This window comes from Bison bison, unplaced genomic scaffold (genome assembly GCF_000754665.1).
Source record: "Bison bison bison isolate TAMUID 2011002044 unplaced genomic scaffold, Bison_UMD1.0 scf7180017864530, whole genome shotgun sequence".
NCBI classification, from domain to species: Eukaryota; Metazoa; Chordata; class Mammalia; order Artiodactyla; family Bovidae; genus Bison; species Bison bison.
The window spans coordinates 13,760,355-13,781,008 of NW_011495080.1; the positions used below are offsets into that span (position 1 = coordinate 13,760,355).

Below are 20,654 nucleotides of genomic sequence, written 5' to 3' on the forward strand. Positions count from 1 at the left end.
TACTTGTTTTTTTTTTTTTTTAACTTGGCAGTTTTCTGCACCTCTGGGAACATAAGATGAAGTTGAAGTTTTAAAAGAAATTATAACTATTCTACTCACTAATCCAGTTTATGAGAACTCATGCCATTCAGTTGAGAATCTGAAGCCTCATTATCAATGGTATTAAATCGGAACAAGGGATGATATTTCTGACATATAGTGGGATTCAGATGGTGCTGATTCAGGTACTGGGATTCACCATGCAGATGGTGCTTTCCTGGTGGCTCAGTGGTAAAGAATCTGCCTGCAATGCAGGAGACTCAAAGATCTAGGCTCAATCCCTGGGTCTGGAAGATCCCCTGGAGGAGGAAATGGCAACCCACTCCAGTGTTCTTGCCTGGGAAATCCCATGGACAGAGGAGCCTGATGGCCTACAGTCCATAGGGTCACAGAAGAGTTGGATACAACTGAATGACTAAATAACAACAATAAACAATAGGTGGTGAGGTGAATTCACTTCTGAATAATTTATTTTGACATTCATAAAAAAAGAAGAATCATAGCAGCAGCCTGTGAGCACAGCCTCACTCAAGATTTTAACGTTTATTGTAGTCAAAACCCTAGCTGGGCTCCATTGGTTTACTTAGCTGGGTTTCCACAAAACATTTTGTTATTAACGAAATAATTGACTATTGATAATGCATTTTCTTCTATATATCATTTAATTTTGAACCACAAAAACGTGGTTCTTCACCTTTTATATTGTGGAAATATTATCTAGCAAGTATCATGAGCTTTGCCATGTTGGAAGTAACTGTACTTTCCCCTAACTGTACAGTAAACCTCCATAAAATAAACCTCCCATAGAATTTATTCTAATACTGTGTTTGTTTTGTCTCCTAAAATTCTCAACAATATTTTTCTTTTCATAGTCCAATGATATTCCCTAACAAAAAGGTACATTTATTTTGTTCCCAAATTGTTTCTCATGTATCTTGATTGTGAAATATTTTAATATATATATATATTTAAAGAATGTAACAAAAATTTTAAAGAAGATGATAAAATGGTTTATATCAACACCCCAGCTTAAGAAAAAGGACATAACAATTTCTAAAAATCCCCATGAGCTCTTCTTTGATTCCATTTCCTTTCCTCACACAATCATATCCAACTCCTTATGGAGGCAGCCACAGTCTCCAGAATTTCAAGTTAATCATTTTCTTGTTCTCTTTTCAGTATTACCGCTTCTATTAATTACTTCTTCATCTCAACAAACACCCAAAATAACAATAGTTTTAATAAGATAGAAATAGGCTGGTATAATGGTTCCACAGTCATGATGACCTTGACTATTTCTATTTCTGCTCTGCCGTCATCAGCACTTGACGGCTACCTCACGCTCAAGATGGCTGCCTTCTTGCCCTCTGTCCATTCTGTCTTCCAGCTACTGGGAAACAGAAAGGAGAACGCGAAAGGCAGAACAGACATATACTTAGCAATTCTTCCATTACTTTCCTGGGTTTAGAATTAGTCACATTTCTAATTTCTCCTTGAGTTTTAGTTGTATTTTTCTAGGAACTTATGCAGCCATCTCAAATTTAGTTGCATGTTGTTTTTAATAGTCTCTTATTACCTATTTAATTTCTATAGTATTTTTAGTTATATATCTTTTCATTCCTACTATTAGAATATTTTTTTCCAAAAGTGTACATTTTATAAGTCTGCCAAAGAACCAACTTTTGGCTCTTTTGATCCTATTTCATGTTATACATTATTAGTTTCTTCTTTTTATTACTTTATTCTGTCTACTTCATCTTTCCATTTAGTTTTGCTACTTTTAAAATATAAATTTGCATTATTTGTTTGAACTTTTTCTTCTCTTCCAAAGTAAAAATTTGAGGAGACAAACTTTCTTCCATTTCTTCCACTTTACTTGTATTCTATATTTTTCAGTTTTTTGTGTCTTCTGATTTCCATTATATTAGTCTTTGATCCATGGGCTGCTTAGATGTATGTCTTAAATTTTGAAATAAATGAAATGTTTGTAGCTACTTCTTGTTTTTTATTTCTAACATAAATTCCCTGTGGTCAAAAGCTTGTCTGTATGACATCAGTTCTTCTAAACTTGCTGAGGCAGATTTGTGGACTAGCCATGGCCAATTGTGATAAATATTTCATTTTACTTAAAAAGAACTGCATATTTTCAACTTATTGGGTGCAGTATTTTCTAAGCCTTTTAGATCAAGTTTGCCAGTTGTGATTTTCAAGTTGTCTGTGACCTAACAATTTTTGTCTGGCTAGCCAGAAACGAATGCAACTGTTTTGTTAACATCTCCCTCTATGATGTGAATATGTCTATGTCTCCTGATCTATCAGTTTTGGTTTCTGTATAATCTTAGATTATTCATAATAATCTTAGATTATTATGTTATTACACCCCTATAAGTTTGGAATATTTATATATTCCTGGCTAAGTAATGCTTTTACCATTTTGCCTGTCCCTTTTAATCAATGGTCGGAGAAGGCGATGGCACCCACTCCAGTGCTCTTGCCTGGAAAATCCCATGGACGGAGGAGCCTGGTGGGCTGCAGTCCATGAGGTCGCTAAGAGTCGGACACAACTGAGCAACTTCACTTTCACTTTTCAGTAACTTAACTCCCACTTTTCAGCAACTTCACTTTCACTTTTCACTTTCATGCATTGGAGAAGGAAATGGCAACCCACTCCAGTGTTCTTGCCCTGGAGAATCCCAGGGACGGGGGAGCCTGGTGGGCTGCCATCTATGGGGTCTCACAGAGTCAGACACGACTGAAGTGACTTAGCAGCAGCAGCAGCAGCAGTCTAATCAATGGTAATATTTTGGAATCTTAGCGTTTGTCTGATGAAAGTGTAATAGCAATACTAGATTTCTTTAAGCTAGTGTTTACTTGGCATTACTTCTGTCCTTTCAGTTTCAATAGTTCTATGTCCTTATACTTTAGATGTTTCTCTTATAAAAAGCATATTATTGGCTTTTGCATTTTTATTCAGGTTAGAAAATTTTGCCTGACAAGATTGATCCACTTGAACTTTCTGTGACCTTATAAGTTTAGAGTAATTTTTAGTGCCAGATTTCTATGTTTTTCAAGTAATTATTCTTTCCATCTCTCTTTCCTGCATTATTTTGCAGTTGTTATCTTTTTGTTCTTTGGTTTTTTTATATAATCCTACACAGACACACACACACAGACACACACACACACACACACACACTTGTACTGATGTCCTGTGCTGCTATGTTATTTATATTTCAGTCATTTTTTACCACTATAAAAGAGCAGAATCTTTTTTTCAATAGCATGTATGTTTTGATTTTTTGTTCTTCACTAAGAAATTACAAAGGAAGCTTCTAAATACTTAATAGGATATAACATTTTGTAAAATAAATAATGGATTTAATTGATTTTCAGCATTGATGAAAACAGAATTTTTGAAAAGTCCTGTTTTCTGTGCTAAATTTTAAATACCTATTCATTATACTATTACTATTAATGTATAAACTAACATCCTGATTCACACTATGCATCATAATTCTTTATTAACTATAATGGATAGAAATCCTCATTCAAGGAATCTTGCTGATAACTTCAAATTTGTTACCAGCTCTTCTGAGTCATTCAGGTTACTGCTGATTAGATCCTTACCAGATCTTCATGAAGAGTTTACATCAAGGGCAGGAGAAGGATGTCCTCTTACATTTTCTTGTGTTGTCTTCATTCTAGGGTTTTTTTAAGTAACTTCCTGTAGAAATCACTTAAAGCTAGAAGCACATTGTGGAAGGACTGGTTGAATTAAAGCTAGAAAGGATCATTTGTTATCCTCTTAACCAAGACCATATAAACTCAGCACGTCAAGAGTGAGCAGGGTTGCATGGCCCTACTGTCACTGTCTATGCACTCTGGAGCTTTCCTCTCCTTTCCCTGTTTTCTCCATCATCCCCCAGAGTGGATGCCATCGAGACACGAAGGTCAATTTGTGCAAGAATTATTAGTCAAGAATCATTTATTTACTTGTATTTTAAAGTTAAAAGAGAAATATCACATCTTCCAATAAGATGGCAGATTAAAAAGGTCCATTTATCTTCACTCTATCCTGAATCTCATTAAAAAAAGAACAGACTTTTTAAGGTAAAGTCACAATTATAAAAATGTCAAGTGAGAAGATGACAGCAAAATCACTTTGGAACCTGGAAAGTTAAAGAATAGGTGGGAAATGCCTCAATTAGTCAATGAAAGTGGAATTCTAGTTAACAGTGAGGAAAGAAAATAAGCAATCGAATTTACCTACCAGTAGCCCTCAAAGTTTTTTAAATGTTGAAAAGTGAGGGAACTTAAACAATTGTTTAAGAAACAGTTGAATACACAATTTTCTCCCGCAAGTCTCCATGGATGCAGCTGTTCCTCCTCCACCAAACAGAAGTGTAATCTTTAGACAGGTGACACAGAGGGTAAGGAGAACTCGATGCAGTTTCAAATTGGGGATAATTTCATGATGAAAACAGAGATACCGACTGACCATTTACATGTTGAATGGTGAGAAGCCTGCCTTCTACCCTGCTAGCCCCAATAACCAGACCTATTCCCTCCTCGTGTCAGTAGGCAAGAGAACAGGGAGGTTTTTCTTTGGGCAATGCAGCCAACATAAGAGAAAAGATGAAAATATATGGCATTGGGTTTTCTCCCCAAAACGCCCCAATCAGATGATACTAGATATGAGCCCACATTCACCAACAAATCCCAAAGCACATATACGAGGATTCCAGCCAGCTTTTCACTGCGTTAAATATGAGCAAAGCACCAAAGTTCCTGGATATCTGAAGACAGCCTCAGGCACGGAAGGGAGAGACTTAAACAAAGAAAAGGAAAACAGAAACTTGCAGGAAACAGATTGTGCAAAAAAGATGAAAACAGAAGAAAAGAAGCTATCATTAATATATTCAGAGAGGGAAACAAAGAATCTGCATTCATGAAATATGAAGGACATTCTATAATAGAGGAACAAGAAGCAGAACAAATATAAATAAAATAGGAAATAAATTTATAAAATACTAAATACAATGTAAAGATATGAAATATAAGTAGAAACTTTAGTATAAAAAGAATAAGCAAGATGAGAAAAGATAGGAGTTTCAGAAAAAGAGTAGAGAAAACTGAGAAGATTCTATCAAAATTCAAGAAAACTTCCATAATGGAAAAATATAATTTTTATGACAAGCTCCCACTGGATACCAGCAAGATGGATGGGACAGATACACATAGGGAAGGACATTGAGAGTTCAGAATACAGTGAATGAAGAGAAGACCTCAAGAGTTCCCAGAGAGAAAAACCGATTCCTTTGGATAGAAAACATGAATAACAGAAGACTTCTTTAGAGCAACCCTAGAAATTCACAGGCAATCAGGGAAGAATGCCTTCAAAAATCTAAGTAACATTGTTTACAACCTAGAAATCAATACCCAGTCGAACTATCAATGAAGGAAGAGGGTAGACTTAAGTCTAGATCGCTCCTTGCAGGTCTAGAGGAAGAAAGTGACTAGATGTAGGACAGACAGGAAAGCCCTGAAGAGATGTCTCTAAGACAGTGGAATTGGTAGAATACTGTTGTAGATTAAATATCCATCTGCAGTGCCGGAGACCTGGGTTCAATCCCTGAGTTGGGAAGATCTCCTGGAGAAGGGAAAGGCTACCCACTCCAGTATTCTGGCCTAGAGAATTCCATGGACTGTATAGTCCATGGGGTCACAAAGAGTCAGACACGACTGAGCGACTTTCACTTCACTTTTTTGTAGATTAGGTATCGCATCATTTTCTTTTTCGGAGAAAACATTTAAGTAACCAGGGAATATTTCGGGCTGATTTAGCGGTATCCACTTAGAAAACTAATCAAGTAAGCAGGGGACACAAAACAGGAAAAGTAATATATATCTGATTTCTCTGTTGTTAGTAGATCTCTAGACAACATTCTGAATGCTGAACTCTGCTCTAAGCAAAATTATATGATAGCCATAATGGGAGGGTGATGGAGACTTGAGAAGTCTTAAGTGTGTTCAGTGGAGGAGGCTGTGAAAGAAAGCTTAATTCTCATCATGTAACATAGTGGAATTTTAACTCTAATACCTTCAACAGATAAATTAAGAAATGGTACCACAGGAATAGTATTAAAGTGCAAAAAATATTCAAAAAGAGCTGGAAGATTTTAAACTTTCACAAGCAGAAAATGATTAGTAGGAACTAGTATTTTGTGCCATTAGCCTTGCATAAACATTTAAATATAAATATAACCCATAACGTTTTTATACCACACTCACCCAGTTGAATTATTTTGTACAGAGCAGTGGAGACTGGTATAGTCCATAGTGATTCCCTTACGCATTATTATAAAAGCACCTGGGGTCGCTGTATAACATGCCCCCAGAATCCACAATCACTGCCACCAGGTGGCAATAGTGAGTTATATCTGCACCTGCAGAATTTCTGTTCTGAAAGGTCCCTGGAGTACTACCCATTTCGCGGTGTCTTAGGATTCTGAATTTGGTCATGTCCTGGACAAGATGTTTCCAGTTACTTGAAAGAAGTTGTAGAAGACATACTCACAAGGTCGGTCTTAGATGTCATATATTGTGGGAACTACAAATGTGTGATGACAGACTTGGGATTGAATAAAAATACACTAGGTTCCAGTTGCTGTTGTGAAAGCAATACTAAAAGCAATTAGAGGTAAAGTTTTGGGTATAGGTTAAAAAACTCACATAAATGAAAAGTGTGTTCTGGAAGGTAAGATGACACAAGGGAAATCACTGAAAGGAAACTCAGATACACAGAAATCCGCTGCATTTCTGCTGTGACCGTTGTGTCACATTGAGACTTATTTTGTTCTTCTGAAAATGTAGGTCTTTGTATCAGATTATCTCTAAATATCTGTACTCTATGATTCTTTTATATATTAAAAAAATTATTTATTATTGTGGAAGATACAAACAGCATCAAGAAAGTAGCAGGCACTCTCATATCTTGATATATTTCATTTCAGTATAATTTCTTGGCACATGTGTATTTGTGGATAAATTTTTTATTTTTTAAAAATTACATCATTCTATACATTTAGTTTCATGTACGTCTCTCATCAAGAAACATAAAGTAAGCTCTTTCCTGCTCACAGTATATCCTTGTCTCTGTCCTTTGTCCCAGCGCGAGCGATTTCCTCTGCCCACTTCATCCCTGAATGTCTCCAGCTTCATACCCTAGATGCTTTGCTTCTCCCTTTCTTGCTTTCATTTTTTTTTCCTCTTCCAATTTGGAAGAAAAGATATCTCACACCACATAAATTCCTGCTCCTCTCGTAGATAAATGTAGTGATTAGTTCAGATAAATCTGCAAACATGTACTCTCAGGGTCTGAATCTTACTGTCTACCCTGAGTGACTTATTCCAAGTCATTTTAAGATTAGGGTCAAACACTCTAAAATTAGGGTCAAACACTCTTGAAAGTACTGTCTTGAGCAGATCAATTTGCTAAGGACTCTCCTACTCCTTTTTAGAGTTTCTGTACCAATCATTGTCTTAATTAGTGGCTCATTTCAGACTTTCTTAACAGCTCTATTTTCCTGCCCATTGCTCTCTACTACTGTCTCTATGGTCCTCAATCTTTGCACCTTACTACAGTATCATCTTTTCAAGCTTTTCCTCCCACCTTCAATCTTTCAGGTATCAGAATCTTTTCCAGTGAGTCAGTTCTTCGCATCAGGTGACCAAAGTATTGGAGTTTCAGCTTCAGCATCAGTCCTTCCAATGAATATTCAGGACTGATTTCCTTTAGGATGGACTGGTTGGATCTCCTTGCAGTCCAAGGGACTCTCAAGAGTCTTCTCCAACACCACAGCTCAAAAGCATCAGTTCTTCGGCACTCAGCTTTCTTTATAGTTCAAATCTCACATCCATACATGACTACTGGAAAAACCACGCCTATGACTAGACAGACCTTTGTTGGCAAAGTAATGTCTCTGCTCTTTAATATGCTATCTAGGTTGGTCATAGCTTTTTTTCCCAAGGAGTAAGTGTCTTTTAATTTCATGGCTTCAGTCACCATCTGCAGTGATTTTGGAGCCCCAAAACATAAAGTCTGTCACTGTTCCCATTGTTTCCCCATTTATTTGCCGTGAAGTGATGGGACCAGATGCCATGATCTTAGTTGTCTGAATGTTAAGTTTTAAGCCAGCTTTTTCACTCTCCTCTTTCACTTTCATCAAGAGGCTTTTTAGTTCCTCTTCGCTTTCTGCCATAAGGGTGGTGTCATCTGCATATCTGAGGTTATTGATATTTCTCCCAGCAATCTTGATTCCAGCTTGTGCTTCTTCCAGCCCAATGTTTCTCATGATGTACTCTGCATATAAGTTAAATAAACAGGGTGACAATATACAGCCTTGACGTACTCCTTTCCTGATGTGGAACCAGTCTGTTGTTTCATGTCCAGTTCTAACTGCTGCTTCGTACAGATTTCTGCATACAGATTTCTCAGGAGGCAGGTCAGGTGATCTAGTATTCCCATCTCTTTAAGAATTTTCCAGTTTGTTGTGATCCACACAGTCGAAGGGTTTGGCGTAATCAATGAAGCAGAAGTAGATGTTTTTCTGGTATTCTCTTGCTTTTTCAGTGATTCAAGGGATGTTGGCAATTTGATCTCTGGTTCCTCTTACAATAACCCAAGTCAGAGATAATAATGACTTAGAGGAAGTGATCGTGGAGATGGGAAAAACCAGCAGAGTCCAGACATTTTTCAGTAGATATGATTGATAGAATTTAGTGGGATGAGAATTTTAAGGACAAGCAATGTAGTACAGTGGCTAAGAGCGTTGTGGGTATGAGCCCTGCATGGTCTCCAAACTTAAGTCTGCCATTTCCAGGCTCTGTGACCATAAGCAAGCCACTCAGCCTCTCTGTGCTTCACATTTTCATATGTAAAGTCGGCAGTACTGCTCTCATTATGTTGTAAGAAAAATGCGAATTAAAGCATTTATTTGATTTTAACTTAGAGCAGTGTTTTTATATACTCAGTGCACTCTAAGTGTTTGTAATCATGAGGGTGGTAATGCTATTATCTTCTGTAGATGATCCTGAAGAAGAGGATTTGAGGATGGAAAGAATGAGTTCGGTTTTGAACATTTGGGTATTGGAGTTTTATCTGAGACATACAAATTATGTTGGACAGTCTGTTGGATTCATAGGTAAAAGGAGAAGCCTGGCTGAAAACAAGTTAGGTGGTGTGATTTTCTCTTTCATTAAACCAGTGAAATGTATGAAAATCCCTAAGGAGAAATATTACTGTGAGAAGAGATAAGCAAGTACCTGTGACAGGGTTTCAGGAAACTCCAGGGTTTGTTTGTTTGTTTGTTTTTGGCTATGCTGGGTCTTTGTTGCCGCGAGGGTCTTTCTCTAGTTGCAGCAGGTGGGGGCTCCTCTTCGTTGCATTGCACAGGATTCCTATTGCAGTGGCTTCTTCTATTGGAGAGCACAGGCTCGAGGGCATCGAGCTTCAGTAGTTGCAGCACGTGGGCTCCATGGCTGCGGTTCCCAGGCTCTACAGCACAGGCTCAAAAGTTGTGGCCAGTGGGCTGAGTTGCCTCGAGGCATGTGGGATCCTCCTGGATCAGGGATCCAACTCCAGTCTCCTCCATTGGTGGGCAGATTCCTTACCACTGAGCAACCAGGGAAGCCCAGGAAACTCCAGTTTTAAGGATGGATCAAGGAGAATGAACAGACAAGGGAGACAGAGGAATAGGCAGAGATGAAGAAGAAAAACCAGAAGACTTGAAATATCACAGAACCCAGAGAAGAGTTCTCCAGAGAGAAGGAAGCATCAACTCTTTTAGGTGCTGCTGAGAGGTCTCCAGGGACTTTCCAGGTGGCGCTAGTAGTAAAGAACCTGCCTGCCAATGCAGGAGACGTAAGAGACACAGGTTCGATCCCTGTGTCTGGAAGATCCCCTGGAGAAGAAAATGGCTACCCATTCCAGTATTCTCGCCTGGAGAATCCCATGGACAGAGGAGCTTCGTGAGCTACAGTCCACGGTGTCGCAAAGAGTCAGACATGACTGAAGTGACTTAGTGTGAACGCACAGGAGAAGTCTACAGACCTGACACTGAACAATAGCTACTGAGTTTGTGATATGGAGGTCATAAACAATCATAGCAAGTGCACGTTGAGTTGATTGACGAGAAGGAAGCCAGATTAGAAAGGTTAAAGAAATGGAGTAGGTGAATACAGGCAATTCTTTTGTGTAGTTTGACAGTGAAAATGGACTTTTGTAATTAAATAGAGGATTCTTCATTCCAGCTAATGAAATGAGGTTGCTCTTTTTTTTTTTGCTAAACATGACTTAAAAACTCTTGACTAAATGAAGTGACCCAAAAAGTTATAGATTCTATTCCAGATTTCAACAATCTGGATAGCAACAAGCAGACCAAGAGAGTGTGTTAAATGGGGCACAAGTGAGAGAAGGAATGAAGTTGCTTTTGTCTTGCACCTTAAGAAGTTCTATCCTAAAAATAAAAAATTAGAAACAGTGATTTTTTTCAGATGGAGCCACTGGAAGATGTGTTGTCCAGGAATTAGAGCACAGGGTGTGAGGAAGAGCAGATTGAAGATCTCTGGAAATGAGATTAAAAAAAAAAAAAATCTGTAAGGCTGGGATCTCTGAGGGGTATTTATAAAGATGGTCCAGTTATCCAGATGCTTGATAAGATTTTCAGGATGGAGGAGTGTTGTGGGCCAGATGGGAATGTCATCTTAATTGATAGCAGTGGGTGATCAGGAGATCAGAACATCCTATTCAGAAGAATGGGCAGGGAAAGAGATAGCCAAATGACATGAACTTAAAGAAAAACTGATTTATTCTCATGTCAGTAGGAGATTAATGTACTGAAAGAGGGTGGGAAACAAAGAAGACACTGACTCCATCTCTCAATGCTGAAGTATAAGGGGTTGAAAACGTTCAATTTCAGAAGTAGTGGTATCCTCTGGAGAGGACCAGTTAAGATGCCAAAGTAGAGAAACACTCCCAAAAGAGATTTAGGAATTCAGTGACCATGTACCACCAGTTCAGAGGGAAAACCCTGGAAAGATTTGGGAGCACTGGTGAGAAAGGAGGAAAGTAGGTAAGAGCTGGCTCAGGAATAAGGAAGAAGGATTAGTGAATGAAACTACATAAAGGTATTTCAGTGGTTACACATTTTTTCTTGTTAACATTTCTGTTGGTAGAAAGATAAATGCTGCATTATTGGGCTGCTCTGACAAAATACCATAGACTGGGTGGCTTAAACAACAAGGATTTGTTTCTCCCAGGTTTAGAACCTGAAAATCCAAGATCAAGAAACCAGCAGGATTAGTGTCTTATGAGAGCTGTCTCCTTAGGTTGCAGACAGCTGCCTTCTCTCTGTGGTCTCACATGGCAGAAAGAAAGAGAGAGAAATCAAGCTCTTGGTGTCTCCTTTTGTAAGATCTTTAATCCCATCATGCCAGGGCCCCACCATGATGATCTCCTCTAACCCCATTACTTTCCAAAGTCCCAGTCTCCAAATACCATCATATTGGGCGTGAGGGCTTCAACATATGAATTTGGGGGTGGGATGGACATAAATATTCAGTCCATAACAAATGCTATGACTGCTTCTTACGACTACAAATAGAGCTCTTCTCATGGTACATTTTATTGTTGAACAGAATTCAGGCACAAATTCTGGAAACAAGTATCGAACAAAGAAGGACCACATGATGTGTAAACTTATGTGCTTGTGCATTGCTTATTCTTCGACCATTGGTGGACTGACAACAATCACGGGTACCTCGACCAACTTGATCTTCGCTGAGCATTTCAATATGTAAGTAAAATGACTGGGTTGATGATTTGGTAAACAGACAGCACACAAATTATAAGAATTATTCTTACCTGTTTCAGAGAATCCAGAGAGACAGAGAGCTATATTGAGTTAATCCTCCTTTGATCCCCATCAGGACTGCTATAGGTCTAGAAACCTTCCTTCTGCTCCTTCCAATAGAGTTAGATATGTAGGACACAGTGAATTAACAGGTGTTGGTAGATTCCAAGGTCAGCTTGGATAAAATAACCCCTGGGTAATCACTCTCACCAAACACGTGTGTGGGTTCTCAGTTGCTCAGTCATGTCCACCTCGCAACCCCATGGACTGTAGCCCAGCGGGCTCCTCTCTCCATTGGATTTTTCAGGCAAGAATATGGAGTGGGTTGCCATTTCCTCCTTCAAGGAATCTTCCCAACCCAGGGATCGAGCCCACCTCTCCTATGTCTCGAAACACAGAAGACATGTTTTATTATAAATAATATTGCAAATGGTAGTTACCTAAAGTGAAAGGGATTGTTTACATGGGACAATTTGTGTAGGGTTTGTCAACTGACATTTAAACTTAAATGATGACTAGTAAACAGGATTGCCCATTACAGAAGATTTGGTGTTGGAATTGAAAAATATTTGAAGAATTGGGCAATTACAAAAAATAGTAATAAAGTATTCTAAGGACAGATATATGAATCTGAATATGAGTGGTGTGATGCTACTTCAGTGCAGAAAATTGAGAATCTTGGACACAGGACACTGGAGTTAAAAATTCCACTTTTCAGTCACAATAATAAGTAGTTCTTCCAAGACTTAATTTTCTCATATCCAAAACAGTCACAGTTCATATGAATATCGTAAGAATTAAATGAAGTAAACTACGTAAAAATATTTGGTACTATGTAAGAATCATTGAAACAATAGTTTGAAAGTCCACAGTGTTTTGTGAGAGCTCAATCTGATTCTACACCCAAGGTATAATTTCAAGGACTAAGGACAGATAATCGTCAGAGTTTCTGGAAGGTGGGCAGTGTTGAGGATGCCATGGAACAAGATTAACAAGATTTTTCATAGAAAAATTCAGGGAAAACCATACTCTAGGAAGCAGAGTCACAAACTCTGTGAACTTTCTGAGTTATTTGCAAGACGTTCCAAGAAATTCAAGATTCAAAAAATGTCACCCTCCATTCTGGAAAGAATGAGAACTTATATACAAAAAACAGCCCTAACAGAGCAGTTTAGGGACAATGTGACACAGACCACCGGGTGCATTTACTGTGTCTATGAGTATACATCCATCGTGTGTACTCCAATGACTGACTTAGAAAAGAACCTTAGAAAGACACTTGGTTTATAAGTGAGAGACTTCTGAAATTCCCAGTGCCAGAAAGGATTTATTCAATACATCTCCTAATTCAAGGCAGGAAATGCACTTAATCCCTTTCTGAAAGCTAGACTTGTATCTTTTCTCATGAATCCCCCAAAGAAAGGGATTCTACATCTCAGTCCTCTCTATAAATCTTTTTCTGAAATTTAGACCAAGTTTTTATTTTTACTTTTTTACTTTGTTGGTGTTAGAGAACTGCTGGTTTCCACCATTCCTGTGAAATTACTTGATATCGTCAAAATAACCATACTGAGTTTGCCCTTGGTCTTTGTGTTCTTGCCCGATGCATCATCAAAATTTTCTTTCTTTTATTTAACTGTTCCCTGGACTCTTTGAATGTATTCATCCATTTTTCAATGACAGATTGAGGGCATTGTAGCACTTGGAGCAAAATGTTTCAGTAACTATTTTCCCTAATTATCTGATCTTGTAATTCTCCTAATCATGGGAATTTGGCCAAAACATTCTTTTTAGAAAATGCTTAAAATATAATTAGAAATTTAGTGATTTTTTTTCCTTCAGGTTTTCTTTAGCATTAAGAGTTATATGAAAACTGGAAAACTCAAAATATCCCTTCTTGACAGAAAATATTGAAAGAGAAGGGGCAAAACAGCCTTATGTATAATTGAGAGCAGATGTATGAATCTGAATATAAGTTAGTGCTGTGATGTTCCTTCAGTGCAGAAAATGGGGAAATGTGGATACAGTCAGGGCACTTGAGTTAAAAATTCTACTTTTCAGTCACTTATGTTGTGAATTTGAACAATAAAAAGTAAATAGCTTTAAAAGTATATAGTAATTTGCATAATAAAAAGTAAATAGTAAGTAAACAGACTAAGTATTTAATGAATGTTTTCTTAAATATTGACCCTAAAAATACAACAGCAACCCAAAGCAACATTGGAATGAAATGTATTCAATTTCATTGAAAAAAGTTCCAGAAACTTAAAACTACATGAAATAAAAAAAAGGGTTTATGTTCTGCGTTCAGACGTTTGGAGCCAGAGAGAAATCATCCTTTATTTCCAAAGCCAGTACAATAATCTTACCTTTTCTCCTGACACTTCCTGCCATCTTTTTGAGCAATACCAATGATCATTTGTACAAGTTCATTTTGGGTCTTACCAAACTCTGAAGGGTACATTAGCCTGAGAGTCAATGATTTCCTGCCTTTGACACCTAGAAAAAGGTGCTATCTTACAAGTAATCTCAGAGAGGAAGCAACTGGATAATACATTTCAAAGCCTTATCTATCTAACTGTTTATCTATTTACTTAAATATAAAATATATTTATGTTTTACGCATGTACTCTTTTGTTTTCTTTCTTACGTATGGAAAATAAGAACAACAAATTCTGAGAAACCTAAATTTTATCCTGTGCAAATAAAAACAGATCTTCATCCACTCAGTCAATCAACAAACATTTGTTGAGAATTGACAATGTGCAAGGCATGGTTTTGAACTCTTTTGAAGAATACAAAAAATAAAACCTACCAGAAAGAAGATTCTAGCTCATTGCCTAGGCAAAACATACATATACAGAAACCATTAACAATTTTAAAACAGAATAACTTGTTTTTTGACATACAGAGAAGTAGGTAAAGTGACAAATGACAAGTATTGAGCCCTTGCCAGATGAATTGCATATATTATAGTGCACACAAACCCTTATATTCTTGCTGTGGAAATGGTATACAGTGGTGATTAAAGGTATTGACTCTGAGATTCAAATGTCTATATTCAAATACCAGCTCTTGGACCAATAATGTCTTTAAGCCTGTTATTTTGCCAGAAAAAAAAAAATGAGGATAATAATATCTCTCTCTTTCTCTCATAGTTTCAAGTTTTACATAAAATAAATACCACTTGGAATGGTGCCTAACATAAAGCATGTGCTGTATAAATGTTGGCTATTATTAGTAGAGTTGAAAATTTTGATGTTTAGCTTGGTAGTTTGCAGACCAGATCAAGATCAGTCAGACCCCAAAGTCGATCTTCCTAAAATATTACCTCCCTAGAAACTTTTGAACATATGTCTTTAAAGAAGACTCTAGTTGTGTGCAGTACCTCTAATCACTAGAGAAAATTCGTCTGCATAACCTGGCCCAGTCTTAAACCAAGTAAACAGTAAACACCATGCTTATGGAGGAAATGAATGCAAATAATCCAGAAAATCAAAGTACATAAATTCTGTAATCAGTTTTTCCAGGAAGTAGTAGAATAGCCTGTGCATGTCTTTACACAATTGAGAAGAACAGTGTGCAGATTGATTGGCATTCTAAGAACCTGGGGACAGGAGACCAACTAGGAGGCTATGACCAACTTGTTGACAAATGATGAGAGGCGCAAGCAGGTGAGTCATGAAGTGATGGGTGGATTTAGACTCAGGGTGCCATACAGTCAGAAGGTGGTGAGTGACTAGGCATGAGGATTTATAAGGGTAAGGAAGGGTTAAGGCAACTCTAGGAAATTTTGACGCTAGGGCTATATGTCAATAGATGGTGATTTCATAAAGTTTTAGAGAAGACTAGGCACATTCATTAGAGAAATAAATCTTATTTTGGATATAGTGAAGTGAACTGCTCAGAATCTACCCACAAGGAGATTTTCAGCAGGCATTTACAAATTCATTGTTCCAATTAGCTATAAATTTGGGACTATATATATGTGTGTGTGTGCTTAGTTGCTCAGTTGTGTCTGACTCTGTGACACCTTGGACTGTAGCCTTCCAGGCTACGTTGTCCATGGGATTTTTCAGGCAAAAATACTGGAGTTGGTTGCCATTTCCTTCTCCAGGGAAGCTTCCAGACCCAGGGATCGAGCCTGCATCTCCTGTGTCTCCAGCATTGCAGGCAGATTCTTTACCTGCTGAGCCATTAAAGAAGATATATATATATATACACACATACACACATGTGTATATATATTCATAGAAATTAAAATCTTGAGTGTAGCAAGGGAAATATAGGGAGAAAAAAGATAAGAGAATTGAAACATGGAAAGATTCTTAGGAAATACTGACAAAAAGGAAGATGAGAAAAGTTAATCAAGGTAGGTGAAGAACGAGGAGCATGTGGGATTTTGACAGATGGAGGGGAAGACCATTTTCCAAGCAGAGAATAAGTCAGGAGCACACAATGTGGTGGAAGGGTCAGGTAAGATGATGGCTGAAAAGAGGCTTTTAGTTTTCATCAGTGACCTCCAGGAGGGCAGATGCAGGGGAACAATGGGGATTAGGGCAGAATTCAGACTAAAGAGAGTGAAGGAGTGAGACCATAATGAGAGAACAAGGCAGTTAGTTTAAATGATTGTTTCAAGTTTAACCCAAAAAAAGAAAGAAAGAAAGAACAAGCATGGTGTAACCAGAGGCAGAGTGTTCCTTTAGAATAAGGGAGGTATCAGTTTGGTTTTACACTCAGGCAAAGGAGACAGTAAAAACAGCTTTGTGAGGTTTGCGGGGAGAAGAAAGAGAGAAAAAAATTATTAATTGGCTAACAGTTAATTAATGGAGGTGGAATGGGATAGAAACAAGGGTAAAAATGTCAGTCTTGGAAAAGAAAGATGTGTGCTCCTGAGTGATAATGAGAGGGGACAAGTGAAGAGAGATATTTCAAATCATGTATATACACACCCTTGTTTCACAGATGAGGAAACCAAGGCTCCAAGAGTTTAAACGATGATCACCAGTCAGCGGAGGCACTGGGGGGTGTAGGCAGATGGCCTGAATCCTGGTTCCCTTTTTGCTCTGCAGCCTCATTACCTCTCCCACCATCTGGGAGGGGGCCATGTTGGCAAAATTTTTAAAAATCAGGTTTGCTGCCAGTGACAAGTAAAGACTGCATTGGTATTTGCATTCAGGTATTGCACTTTCTCAGAGAGTGCAATGGCAACCCACTCCAGTACTCTTGCCTGGAAAATCCCATGGGCAGGGGAGCCTGGTAGGCTGCAGACCATGCGGTCGTACAGAGTTGAACACGACTGAAGCGACTTAGCAGCAGCAGCAGCAGCAGCATTGCACTTTCTTTTTTATAAAAGATAAACATGCACACAAAAGAATTATTTGAAAGAGTTGCAATGTTGAAAACATGGCTATTTTGACTGAACCATCTCTTTTTTGTTTTGTGTGCTAAGTTGCTCAGTTGTGTCTGACTCTTTGTGATCCCATGGACTATAGCCCACCAGGCTCTTCCATCCAGGGGATTCTCCAGGCAAGAACACTGGAGTGGATTGCCATGCCCTCCTCCAGGGCATCTTCCCAACCCAGGGGTCAAACCCAGGTCTCCCGCACTGCAGGCAAATTCTTTACCAACTGAGGAACCAGGGAAGCCCTTGTCATCCTAAGCTGATACATAGCTTAGCAGGTGATTTTCAGAACAATACTAATAAGACTGAGCCAATTATCTAACTCAACCACAAGGTATGAAATTTCTTGCATCCTTAATCTTTGAATCTATAATGTGTGGCACCTAGATTCTGACTCCCTTGTGCTTAATTCACCATTAGTTTTTGACTTACCCTTGGAATAAGGCATTATGGAAATATTGTTTTCTGTATTTACTGTTACAGTCTTATAGATTCTTTGGATTTTTATTGGCTCCCATTAAAGAAATACTGCTTGCTTGATGTTCTCTACCTGACCCTTCTGCTCCACTGATACACTCTTCCAGTTGTCATCCAATCTCCTCCTTTCCTAATATATTGTTAACAAATATCACCCTGTAATTAACTCACTTCTTCCTACTCTGGTTCTTTAAAGACCTGTGGCGGATTCATTTCGATATTTGGCAAGACTAATACAATATTGTAAAGTTTAAAAAAAAAGACATCCAACTCTGCCAGCTTTTCTCTACTTGTACGGATGCTGTATCATTTGAAACTGTTCAGTTACTCCAAAACTCACATTCCAGTCCCATCTCTTCTTATCAAAGCTATATTCACATTTCTATAGATTTGTCTTATCCACGCACACCCATAACCAGCACCCCTGATTGCAAGCTTGTAAAAGGTTTCATGAATTATTGAATTATAATAATTATTGAATTATTATCTTCTTCTTTTAGCCCCCAAGGAGCACAGGTAGGTGATCAATAAACATTGGTTAAGATGAACTGAACCAAGACATGAATGAAGTGCTGATTGTTCCTGGGAATCATCTAAATAACTGAATAATCTTTTGATATTAAAATAAAGTTATTAAGGGAAATATTATTAGGGACAATTATTACTTTCATAACAGAGGAGTTTTGCTGCATCGATATTACTTAACAAATACACCAGCTATTAGTTAAACACAAAAAGCCAATCTATCATATTAAGAATAGAAGATTATCACAAGTAAAATTTCACAGCTTGCTGATTATCAAAGTATATTATTCAGCTTGTGGGCGTCAGCTGTGAAATGTGTGGGTATACAAAGCAGCTTGGAAGGAAGTTGAATTATCAATAATTAGCACAGTCACTGTTGCTAATTATATGTTAAATAATAACTATTGTTGCTTCACAAACCAAGAAATATGTTTATAGGTGCTCTAAATTCAACGCCCACCTCCCTAACCTCTCTGCTTAGCTAATTACAGATGAAGAAGGTAAGCCAGCTACCTAGCAATAGCCACTTTCAAAGCTCACCATGATTTTCTCCTGCAGAAAAGTGTAATATGTGTTTCTAAGAAAGAATTTCTCTGGCAAATAGTACAGAAGAAATTTGGGTATTGCAAAGTTTAGACTTGGTTGATTCAGATTCAACTTTGCCATATATTAGCTTAACTTCTACAAATGTAAGTTTCTTCCATCTGTAAAATGGAGGCAAAACTAGCACATGCAACACTATTATGAAGATTAAATGGCATACTGCATTCGTGGCTCTTAGCAGAGGGCCTGGCAGGTAGGAAATTGTCAATAACCCCAGCCATTGTCGTTGCTGTTGCTTCAACTTTTGCTCTTGCTGTTAGAAATCTAAGTCTGGTTCATGCGTTAAAAGTAATTAATATTTGAAAAGAAACCTCTGGAGGTACATAAATGCAAATCTGAAAAGTGGCTTTGACTCAGAAATAATCAAAATAGTCATTAATCAAAAGGACTGTAATCAGCGTGGATATCAGCTGATCTTGCCCTTAGTGGCCAATACCTGTTTCAAGGCAATAAATATCCACAATCACACACATTCTTTTGAGATCAGTGCTGTGTATTTAATTAGCATTATTTATGATTTTGTACTTGGACTTAAGAACTGCATCTATAGCACTGTCTTCCTAAATTTCAACACTGACACACTCGTATGCTTCAGGTCAAAGCATGTCTCTCCTATGTCATCATTCCTGTGGGGTTCTAAAATGTCCTTAAAACATCAAGTCTGCACTCTAGTTTATGGATATTTTGAAATATATATGGAATTTTTTCTTTTCACTTGGGAGGACATTGAGGACACTGGGCTTTAAAGAAGAGAGGTGGTGTTTTCAACAGTCCTCCTGGGTTTAAATATCCAGCTTGACTGTACACTCTGTGACCTTGGGCAATCCACTTAACCTTCTGAGACTTTGTGTTTTCTGTGTAAAATAAAAATATAATACATGCCTACAGGAATTTTGTTAGAATTAAATGTGCTTAACTCATTCCTGCCCTTCTGCCTGACCTCTAAGACTTAAAGTGCCCTGGTGTATTTCCTTTTCCACTCATCTCCACTGATTCCTGAAATTGACACACCCATTTCCATGGTTTCTAAAGCTACCTGTGTGTGGGTAACCATCAATTTCACATCTCTAACTGCTCTCTCAATTCCAGACTTTTCTATCTAACTGACTATCCACCACAGCCACCAGGAAAGCTAAAGGGCACCTCACATGAACACCCTCACAGCAGCATTCCGATCCGCCAACCTGCTCTTCCCTCAGATTCATGTCAATGAATAGTACCCTTTCCTACATTGTATGCCAAATATTTGTAAAAATCCACTGCCTTCTCTTCATCTATGCTGCTACAAATCTAAATGAAGCTAAAATCTACTCATCTCCCTACTCCTCTGCAAACCTGCTTTGGTCTTCTAACAGATTCCATGTGTATGTCTCCTACTGCTATGCTACAGATTACCATAAACTTTAGCAACTTAAAACAGCAGGAATTTATGACCTTATCATTTCTGTAGATCAGACATCTAGGCACGGATTAGCCAGGTCCTTTGCTCAGCTGAAGTCAGGGTGCCAATGGGGTCTGCGATCTTCACAGAAGCTCAGAGTCCTAGTACAGGGTCATCCAGGTTGTTGATGGAATTCAATTCATTGTGTTTGAATCGCTGAGGTGCCTGTTTTATTGCAGTCTGTTGGCATAAGGTCACTCTCAGCAACTAGAGGATACCCCAAGATCCTTGCTAGATGCCCCCCCCCCCGCCT

At 38.1% G+C, this 20,654-nt stretch overlaps 1 protein-coding gene across 1 annotated transcript in view; it reads left to right on the forward strand.

Annotated features, from left to right (window-relative positions):
- The window catches only part of SLC13A1 (solute carrier family 13 (sodium/sulfate symporter), member 1), a 105,223-nt gene that overhangs the window by 34,550 nt on the left and 50,019 nt on the right, over nt 1-20,654 (forward strand). Inside the window, exon 7 of the mRNA XM_010831741.1 lies at nt 11,737-11,894. Coding sequence (XP_010830043.1) covers nt 11,737-11,894 — 158 coding nt within the window. The remainder of the gene's footprint in view (nt 1-11,736; nt 11,895-20,654) is intronic.